A 10,777-nucleotide genomic window follows, 5' to 3' on the forward strand; every position below is an offset into this window, starting at 1 on the left:
CCCTATGACTACTTAGCCATGGCCCTCCTCGCCCCTAGAGGGCGCCTCCAAGCCCCCAGCCGAGGGCGCAGCGGCCTCTCGCCGTGGCCCGCCCCCCGCGGCCTGCCACGCTCCGGCTCCGCGCTCCGCCAGCCCTCCGGCCTCGCTCCGAGCGCCCGCCACTATGCTGCCCGTCCGCGGGCCGGCCCTGTGCTCCGCGCTGCGGCGGGCAGCGCCCTGCGGCTTCGCCTCCTTCCACTGTTCCGCCCGCCGCCCCCGCGGAGCCCGCGTCGCGGTGGTGAGTGAGGCGGGGGAACGGGGCAGCGCAGCAGGGGGAGGAAATTGCTTTGTGTGCTGGTAGCGTCCATCCGGCCCCGTTCCCGTGCTGGTGAAAGGGCGGCGGGGCTCGGTGCGGGGGTGGTGGTGGGAGGGCTTGGAGTGCCGTCAGGCCTGGCTGGGAGGAGCTGCAGTTGAGCGGTAAAGCTGCTTGGGACAGGGTACCTCCGAGAGAGCGGTAGGAATTTACGTAAAACTGGGCTTCTGTGCAGCCTGGAGTTGAGTTCTTTACGTAGAACTTCTTTGTGATTAGGATGATAGAGCACTGGAACAGGCTGCACGGAGAGGTGGTGGAGTCTCCTTCTATAAACACCTGTCTCCTGTCTCAACACCTGTCTGTGTGACCTACTGTAGGATACCTGCTTTAGCTTGGATTTGATTAGCTCCTGAGGTTCCTTCCAACCCCCTGCAGTTCTGTGATTCTGTGTGTTACAGAGAGCTCAGTGTGAATGCTGACATTTTAGCAAACTATCACCCTTCAGATAGGGATGGGAAGCAAACCCACTGCCCACGTCCCTCAGTGCCACATCCACACGACTCTCAAACACCTGCAGGGATGGTGACTCCACCACCTCCCTGGGCAGCCTGTGCCACTGCCTCACGGGTCCTGAGAAGTGGTGCCTAATATCCAACCTGGTACTCCATTCCCTCTCATCGCTGTTACGAGGAAGTAGAAGTCAGCCCCCACCTCACCACAGCCTCCTTTCAGATGCTTGTAGAGAGCAATAATGTCCCTCCTGAGGCTCATCTTCTCCAGATTTGAACAATCCAGCTCCTTCACCCACTCCCCCATAAGATCTGTGCTCCAGACCCCTCACATCTGTGTTGGCCTTCTCTGGACTCACTCCAGGGCCTCATTGTCTTTCTTCTTGTGAGAAGCCAAAAACAGAACACAGCACTGGAGGCACAGCCTCACCTGGCTTTTTTCAGAACAGAACCAGAACTCAGAAGTGTTCGTATACATACTTTCAAGAACCAGAGAGCACTTCGGATTTTTTGTTTGTTTGTTTGTTCTTACAACCTCTTTTCTTTCCTTTTTTTCTCCTTTTTTTCTCCTTTCTTCTACTTTGTGAAAGACTCCCTCCAGCCATACAAGAACAGCTGATTGCTTTGTGCTTTTTCATCTCCTTTATGTTATGAGCAAACTGAAAGTAGTATTAGCATGGTAATAAAGTGTAGCTTATGTTTCCTAATTGGGTTGAAAGTGATTTAACTATTAATCGGTAATTTGGATCCTCAGACAAAATGCAGCAGCAGGTTGTCATAAGTGCCATAAGTGTGCTTCTAACCTACTTGGGTTTGATTTGTATCTAGGTAAGAACGTGTTTTGCACCTTAATGACACTTGAGACATTGGGTGTATGGCACTCAGCCCACTGCATTCATTATATTGTGCCAGTTTGTAAACTCTGAGGAACAAGTACAAAAGCAAATAAAAAAACTCTAGTTCTCTTTAAGTCCTGGCTGTCTGGGATGGGTAGCTAAAAATAGGGAATGCCAATTCTGCTGTATGTCAAGTGGCAGTGCTGGGACTAATAGTGTGATGCTGACTGGCTTGGCAAAGAGCTTGTCCTGAAGTTATTTCAGTTCTCCTATTTATTTCATTTGTGTTTGTAAAATTTAAGAAGGACTGTACAAACTTTTGTATCACTTGAAGTACTTAATTTCCCTTTTGCAGGTCCTGTCTGGCTGTGGTGTCTACGATGGCACAGAAATCCACGAGGCTTCTGCGTAAGTTACCTTGTGAAACTGTGGGCTCAAAAGAAGTCTGCTTTACATTAGAGCACCCCACTGAATCCATTTTTGCAATCTCTGGTGTTGAACTTTCTCTGAAAGATGTGGTATAGTTTTCCTTCAGAGTCCTGTCATGGGTTTGTGAGGCTTTTGTCAAAGCATAACTGGGAGCTCGCATTGCATTCTTGCTACATGATCCCTGTCCAAAGATGCAGAGCACTGCAGGTGGTGCCAGAGCAACGAGTTAGAGACTCATTTTCCTTCAGAAACAGAAATTCAAGCATCCAGAATCGATTTCAGCAGAGATAAGTAGAGAGTTAGGTTCATAATTGTCTGGAGGTTTCATTCCTGAGGTTAAATTCAACACTGTTAAATGTTAATTCTCAAGTTGAATTGTTAACTCTTACTATTTGTTAATAAGAGATCTGTCACCTAGATTCAGTGTGCTCCTAGTGTTAATGGTGGGAGTCTTCCATAACACCCTGGAACTTGCAATGAGAAAAGAAGTTTGTATGGTTCCTGGTTGCCTGGAGGGGAACACTGAGCAAAGAAACTTGTCTAGCTTTCCTAACCCATCCTCCAGACCAACTTTCTGTTCTACTCTGAACTTTGGTGTTAAACAGAGTGATTTTGTTCCCTCTTCTGCTCCTACTTTGGTAGGATGTGTTCTTTCTCTTTTTTTAAAATCAGATGGAATGTTTCTAGCAAGACGTACAGGACAGATAAAGCCTCTCTCCTAAGGTTTTCAGCATGTTTTGTTTCTGTTTTTGTAGCATACTGGTACACCTTAGTCGTGGGGGAGCTGAGGTTCAGATGTATGCTCCAGATGTTCCTCAGATGCATGTCGTTGACCACAGTAAAGGGCAACCGGCTGAAGCTGAGTCAAGGTAAAGCCGTGTTAATGTGATTCCTGTGAGTCCTGGGTCTCCACCTTAGGTGTTTTTCAGAGGTAGCAGTCTGTAACTGAACTGGGAGCCCTTTGATGGCTGGCTTTAATAGCTGGTGCTTTGCTGGAGATTAAAAAGTAATAATTATGGTGGGTGCTGATGCATCAAAAGCATCTATAGCTTCAGTTACTGAGTGCCATGTTTCTCACTTCTCCCTTCCTCTGCCAAAACTTTCCTTGTGCTCTTTTGTGTGCAAATGCTTAATTCGTGTCATTGTTTTATTTCTGGTTCTTGAAGGAATGTTTTAGTGGAATCTGCAAGGATTGCTCGTGGCAAAATCACTAACCTGGCTAAACTTACGACAGTGGACCATGATGCTGTGATATTCCCTGGTGGATTTGGAGCTGCTAAAAACTTGTGAGTGCCGATTAAATATTAAATTCCTTCTTCGTAATTCACACAGTAAAATCAAGGAGTAATAAATGGCCTTATTTAACACGTATGCAACTACTACTCAAAAAAGAAAACTCCATACAAATTGTTGAAGTTAGTGCTTTTTGTGATGTTTTCCAGTTATAATTGCACTAGCAATATTGGTGAGAATTGTAGAATTTAGATAATGCACAAGAAGTACTTTTTCCCCTGCTTTGTGATGATTCTTTTTGAGGTTGACTGAGAAAAGTGAAGGTAAAACTTCATTAGTTTCAGATGCTGCTAGTATTATTCTTCTTTTCCTTCATGGCAAGAAGTATTCTCTTGCATTAGTAACTATAAAACAATAACTAGTTCAAAAAATAAATAAAAAAAATGTATTAGCCACGTGGAATTCTGATTGTTTTGTTATTTTGTTGGCTTTGGGAAATTTGACTTATTTTATTTATGGATTTTTCTGTGTAGCATTGCTGTTCCCCCCAGTAATCCTAATACTTCTTTAATCTACTACTTTAATACTTCTTTTATCTAGATGTTTATTTTAAATAAGTAGCTGTATGACATACTAAAACCTTAGAAGCGAATCATTTTGACTAATGCGTTGCTGGTCAACTGCAACATTGTTCAACTTTTTTAGACAGTATTATGTTTGTACTGTCCTCAAGAGCCAAGAGTCAGGGCAGATAGATAGCCCTATTTGTAGATTTATGGTAAGGTACATATAAAGTTTCTTATTGTGGCAGATCTACGTTTGCTGTTGATGGGAAAGATTGCAAGGTAAACAGAGAAGTTGAACGTGTCTTGAAAGACTTCCACAAAGCAGGCAAACCTATTGGGTATGTATGTTGGCCAGATAGGGGTGCTTGTTTGCACGTGCAGACCAAGTGTGTTTTGCAGAAATGTGTGGCTCTTATGCTGAAGCTAGAAAAAAAACCTGCTTTTTTATTTTATCAATTGTAGCTTATTTTTAAAATGCTTTTTTTTTTTCAAGGTGTGTGTGTGTGTGTGTGTGTAGGTGTTTGTGAAAGAAGAGACTAAGAAAATGTTGAGTGGATGTTGCTTTGGTATGCCTTTCACATTTGTAAGACCGCATCCATTTGGATCTTTCCAATCATGACCAAATTTTGAAAGAGTGCCATCACAAAATCGTTTTTGTGATTCCCTTTGTTGTAGTCTTTGCTGCATTTCCCCAGTGCTGGCAGCAAAAGTTCTTTCTGGTGCTGAAGTAACTGTGGGCCATGAAGAGGAGGAAGGTGGCAAGTGGCCTTACGCTGGAACTGCGGGAGCCATTAAAGAACTGGGAGGAAAGCATTGTGTGAAGGAAGTAACTATATCCTTTCCTGTTAATTTCCACATGAAGAGTTTAGTAACGTGTAACTATGGTAATGAATACGTGCAGGATCTGTGCTTTTCTGCTAACATTGTAGTTTAGAGGGAATATATGTTTGTAGCAGATAGCATGTGTAAAATGATATGTGATTAGAAAACATTGTCTTCTGTACCTAGCTGTGTAATCTGAAGTTCTCAGTCATTGCCAGAGAACTCCTTTGGACACCAGCTAACACAGACCAGAGTTGCCAAGTGAATCTGTGCATAAAACTGGCATGAGATACAGTTCATCAGTTACCTTTGAGATACGTATTTTTTCTTTTCCAGAAGACTGAAGCTGTGTTCAGACTGTACTCAGAGAGGCATTTTATTGCAATCAGTAAGTTCCATAAGTTTTCTTACGTTTCTTGGTGATGTCATTCCTACAGTTTGCTCTTGCAGTGTTAATGTTTCTAGCAATATAGCTTCTACTATCTCAGGCTTTAAGTTGCAGCTGTCTTTATAGCTGAACTTGTAGGTGTCCATTTATGGGATAATAGTGTTCTAAGCTTATGTCAGTGATGGTTTACTTTGCAGGTAGCATTTGCAAGTGAGTCACAGGCTGTGTTTTCCTTAACTTCTTTTTACGAAGCTCACGTGGATACCAAAAACAAAGTGGTGACTACCCCAGCATTTATGTGTGAAACAGAATTACATAACATCTTTGATGGCATTGGGGCCATGGTAAAGAATGTGCTAAAATTAACTTGCAAATAAAACGCCTACGTCTGACATGAAAACCAGAAATGTTTAAGTTGAGGGTATAGTAATAACAGCTGTATGCACCAATGGAACTATTTTCATCTGCTTTTCCTGTTCACAGTCTGATAATTGCTTTTATGAAGCTGGTTGACTCCCAGCTGTGCTGCAGGGTTTTTGTGAAAGAGCTGCCTGTGGAAGGGCTTACACTATGCAAACAATCTGGCCTGGGACATTGAGCATTCTCTTGAGCTTTTTCAGCTGGAGGGAGCTGTGCAGATGTGTTTGGCAGCAGTCGTCACAGTGCACCAGTATCAAGTCATTTCCTTGAGAACAAAAAGCAACTGAAGTTGCTTTTAGAAGTGGAAGGAAAATGTGTTGTAGAGACACAGCACATGCAGTACCACTATATCCATCCAGTGGATGAAGAATGGTAGTAGAGGGGAATTAGTGTGTGATTCATTGTTGATATGCTCAGATCTGTATCTGTAAACTATAAGCCAGGGCCAGCTGTCTCTGTATCTTCCACATCCTACTGCTGGCTTAAAGTTAATTAAGAGATTTAAGTTTTCCTCTTCCATGTTTTCACCAAGCAGCCATTCTGAATATCACAATACTAGCACTTTGAAAAATTCATCCATTGGCCCATTATAGCTAAAAAGATCTTGAAAGGGAGGAGAAAATATCTGCTGATGCGACACACAATTTTTAAGGATAATATCCTTAGTTGTACAATTAGCAAATGGATAGAAGAAAAAAATCTGAAAATATGCTCACTTTCCCTGCTTCAGGATAATAAAGCTCTCTCCAAAGGAATACCGAATGTCTAAAATAATGATGTATAAATAAATTATATCTGCCTTTATCTCACCCTTGTCCTTCATCTTTGTTTCATAACTGCCTCTGATAATTTGTTTATACATGCTAGCCGTTTTTCTGCTTTTCAGTTCCCTTTACATATTTGAGATATTTTTGATATACAGAATCCAAAATCTCCTTCCTCACCTTCCAAGCTACTTGCCACCTTTCTATTCATCGTGAAACAATATTTCTCAAATTAACACAAACAGAAAGACACCCTTCCTTTTATGTGACAGACATGCTGAAGGAAGCCCCTATCTTTCAGGGATGGTGGTGTGTTTCATAAATTAGATCTACAAGACTTAGACTGGATTGGAAATATGAAGGATGTGGAATGATAGTTTTTACTGTCGGGAAGAAAGGAGGAATGAAACTGAGAATGGACGTTATCAGTTTGCTTGATGAGTGTTCATGAAGAATGTGTTTTTGCTTCTTGAGCATTTTAGCACACGATCTGTTCTTTGTCATTAAAAATCACGTTAGGATTTAGAAGATCTGAAGTTGCCCTCCAAAGGCTTTGTTTTCTTGGAGGGCTGCATAGACATCCTTTGTACAGAGCACAGACTCCTACTAAGAAATCGTGCACTGTCGTCATGACAGCAGACATGGTTCACAAAATGGATTTTGGACATATTCTGAAACAGTGATTGATGTTCAGCTTGTGCATCACATTCTATGGGAAATTTCAGTAGTTAGTAGATAACAGAGTATAAAACACTGTCCACGTGTAATTCAGTGCAAATCAAGACTTTCTTCCATAAACTTTGTACACAAGTGGAAACCTATACTGTCAGTTTTATACAGAGAGGCTGAGGAGAATATGGGAGAAGGCCTAAATATCATAGAAAATCTGCAGGTTTTATTTGAATTGAAGAAACTTAGAATTTTTCAAATAAAATGTAAAAACATTTAAAAAATGTTGCTACCTTTCCCACATCTCCAGGAATTTTATAAGAAATACAGTAAGATCAGAAATTATCACGAATCAGAGATGGTATTCAAATCTCCCGAGCAGCTACCTGTGCACTGTCATCTGTCTGAGTGATCTAAATTGAGCTCAACTTTTCCTGTTGGGAACTATAAGTTAAGTCTTTGTATGAGCAACATTTGCCATAGCAGGGCTGCATGTATGAAGATGGGGTTTCTCATATCAGTAGTACTTGTGTCTTTAGTGGCATAAACCTTTGTTTTTCTCTTGCTTAGAAAGAGAAGATATTTTGAAGAGGTTGCTACTATTGTATGTAGTTGCTGTAAGTTAGAGGATCATCCAGGTGGTGCCTCTTTTTGCCTCTTAAAGTTGCAGACTCATTGAATACCCCAAAACTGGAGGGGTCTCACAAAGATCGTGGAGTCCAACCCCTGGCTCCACACAGCTCCACCCAGAATCAAACCCTGTGTCCAAGAGCATTGTACAAATGCTTCTTGACTGCTGCCTTGGGGAGCCTTCACCCTCTGGTGAAGAACCTTTTCCTAAATCCCAACCTGACCGCCCCCTGACGCAGCTTTGTGCCTTTCCTTTGGGTCCTGTTGCTGTCACCAGGGAGCAGAGATTGGCAAGAACTCTTCTGGCCTCTGAGATTCTTTCTTGAGTAGAGTTACTCAAATAACAAAAGCTACTAATAATCCACTGTATGCCATTCTAGGCAGATACAGTGTTGGTTATATTAATTGCTGAGTTACTGACTTCCAGGTCGGAATATCACAAAAACTTATGCTTAGAATCAAGGTCACAAATTTGAAAGACACCTAATTTGACGTGTTATTTCACCTGCTGAGTAGCAGTAATACAAGAGCAGACAGTACTCTAAAGTGGTCTTTTCAGTATTGCTGCCTGTTTGAGTGCTACAGTTGTAAGATCTAATGAGAGCCTCTAAGGAAGCAGTTTCTACTCTCTGCCTGTAACCTTTTTCTAGGCAATTACAAAAAAAAAAAAAAAAAAAAAAGAGCTCCCCATATAGTATTGTCAGTGCTGAAAGCACTCATAAAAGGCAAAATACTATTTTCAGAAATAACCTCATTTCTGAATATCATTCCACCTTTCTCTTACTAGAGAAAATATTTTTAAGGATGAAAGAATTGGCTGCCTTTACTTCATTTGGAGAGGCTGTAATTCCACAATGCTGTATGAAATGCTAACTTTCAATACATGTTTTTTTAAGGTTTTGTATTTTTAGAATGTTGTTTGACTTTGGTGGAAGATATCAGATTGTCTTGGCCTTCGGCCAGTGTATATTTGGTGGGGAATTCCACGTACGCTTAGAGATTAATAAAGATATTTGCCAAGTTGGGTTTTTCCTTTCATTCTCCAGGGATGTTTGGAGCTGCTTAGGGGGTTGCTAATTTCAACTGAGTGGACAGAAATTTGTGATTAATACGTTTTGTCTATCAGAAATGAAAGTGAAAAAATGTGCATTCTCAGAGCCTCCACAAGGAGGCATGAGGTACCTGGCTTACGGATCTTGTGACTTTTGATCTGCAAAAAGTGTTTCTACCGAAACAGTGGCAGGGTTTGAGAGTCTCTCTTTGTTTTTCCCCTGTGGTTTGTGGTGACAAGAGAACATTTGTCAAGCAAATGCCCAGCAGAGGGCACTTTAGGAACAGCAGTCGGTGCAGGCTTTCACCGAGCTGTCAGGCACAATATTCCAGCTGTAGTTTTCTAATGGCATTTTTATGTTAATATTTTGGACACGTGGAGGGAGTCAAACAAGTACTGATCCCTACTTGTTTAACGAAATGAAATACAAGTCCCATTCTGTCATAGTGAATGCATTTGTCCAGCTCTTTCTTAAGACCCATTTCTTTTTCACCGTGATTACTTATTTATCCCCATGAAAGGATACTATCAAATATGCTTGCATTAAGCTGTAGAACTTTCCCGTGATATGATTAGCATTGAAAAATGAGATAAATTTTGCAATGTCTTAAAAGTACCTGATGCTGTAGTTCAGGTTTTTTAAATAATGATACTTTTATAGAAAAGATGACCTAAAAACAAGATTTGTAGGGAGGGACTTTTGTCACGCCATGTAATACTCTTGGGAGGAAACAAACTGTTTCTTCAGAGGTTTGTGGGTTTGCAAGCTAGCATTATCTTATAGGAGGTCGTGGCAAGGTGGGGGTCAGTGCTTCCTCTGTGTAACTAGCAATAGGACTGGAGGGAATGGCCACAAGTTGTACCAGGGGAGATTCAGGTTGGACATTAGGAAAAATTTCTTCTCCAAAAGATTGGTGAGGCAGTGGCACAGGCTGCCCAGGGAGGTGGTGGAGTCACCATCCCTGGAGGTGCTTGCGAACTGTGTGGATCTACTGAGGGATGTGGGCAGTGGGGAAATATCACAGATAGGTGGATGGTTGGACTGAATAATCCCGTCGGTCTTTTCCAACCTCTATAATTCTATTAACTGCGTGTATGCATCAAAAAAAAAAAAAAAAAGTTTCCCTGCTTAGATAATCATCCATCTGCGAATAATTGGAACTTATCTGCATTCCAAGCCTGCAGTTGTTGGTTCAGGCTGTCTTTTTTTCTCCTTGTCATGGTTTGCAGTAGCTGAGGGAAGACTTTTTTTTGTTGAATGGGTCAGCCTTAGCCCTCAGAAGAGTTGAAGAGCTGATAGTTGGATATGTTCTACAAGATGATTTCAGAGCCTCTGGGAGAAGAGGCAGTGTGAGAGAGGAAGAGAAGGGACTAAGCTTGGGCAATCTCAGAAACTGAAACAGAAGTTGCAACAAGGATTGCGTTATCCATAGCGATGTAATTTCCTTTATATTTAGAAAATGCCTATTTTCGGTATTATTTTGTTCAACTGCTGAGTAGCGTGCTATGTGAATGAGTGCTCTCAGACTTAGCTGAAATAACAGTGAAAATTCTACACCAAACGTATCTCATTCATGCCTTGCTGATGATCTGTATGGGCCATTTCTCTTGTGTCATACAGAACTGAAAGGAGGTCAGTGACAAGTATTAAAGAATAACCTCACTGTAAAATTAGATAGTCTACAAGATAAGCAAACAAACTCCTTTTTGTTTCTGTCACTTCTGTCACTGTCACACATGAAAAACTTGCTTCAACAGTCATTCTTTTGCAAGAATAATTCTTGAAGATCACTGAAGAATTTCTTTAAGGTAGTAGACAGCCATTCTGTGTTCTATGCTTTTGTGGCCTCTAAAGGTACTGCAAGTGAGAGAAATGGAAGGGGCCTCAAAGACCATCTATTTCCAACCCCTGCCGTGGGCAGGGCTGCCCCCCACCAGCTCAGGCTGCCTAGGGCCCCATCCAAGCTGGCCTTGAGCACCTCCAGGGATGGGGCACCACAGCTTCTCTGGGCAGCTGTGCCAGCGCCTCACCGCCCTCTTGGTGAAAAATTTCCCCAACATCTCATCTAAATCTCCCCTTTCTTAGTTTAAAACTGTTCCCATGTCCTATCAAAATTGAGATTCTGCCTTCTTAATGTATGAATTGTTCTGCTCCTTTGTTTTCAAAG

At 41.9% G+C, this 10,777-nt stretch overlaps 1 protein-coding gene across 1 annotated transcript; it reads left to right on the forward strand.

The window, feature by feature from the left end:
- The first annotated feature begins 72 nt into the window (after positions 1-72).
- Positions 73-6,304, forward strand: GATD3 (glutamine amidotransferase class 1 domain containing 3). The gene is made up of 7 exons (XM_031594617.2): positions 73-277; positions 1,993-2,045; positions 2,822-2,935; positions 3,233-3,352; positions 4,111-4,203; positions 4,541-4,697; positions 5,324-6,304. Exons 1-7 carry the CDS (start codon positions 164-166, stop codon positions 5,450-5,452), a joined length of 780 nt encoding a protein of 259 aa, XP_031450477.2. The 5' UTR covers positions 73-163; the 3' UTR covers positions 5,453-6,304.
- The last annotated feature ends 4,473 nt before the right edge of the window (positions 6,305-10,777 follow it).

This window comes from Phasianus colchicus, chromosome 1 (genome assembly GCF_987193195.1).
Source record: "Phasianus colchicus chromosome 1, bPhaCol1.hap1.1, whole genome shotgun sequence".
Lineage (NCBI taxonomy): Eukaryota > Metazoa > Chordata > Aves > Galliformes > Phasianidae > Phasianus > Phasianus colchicus.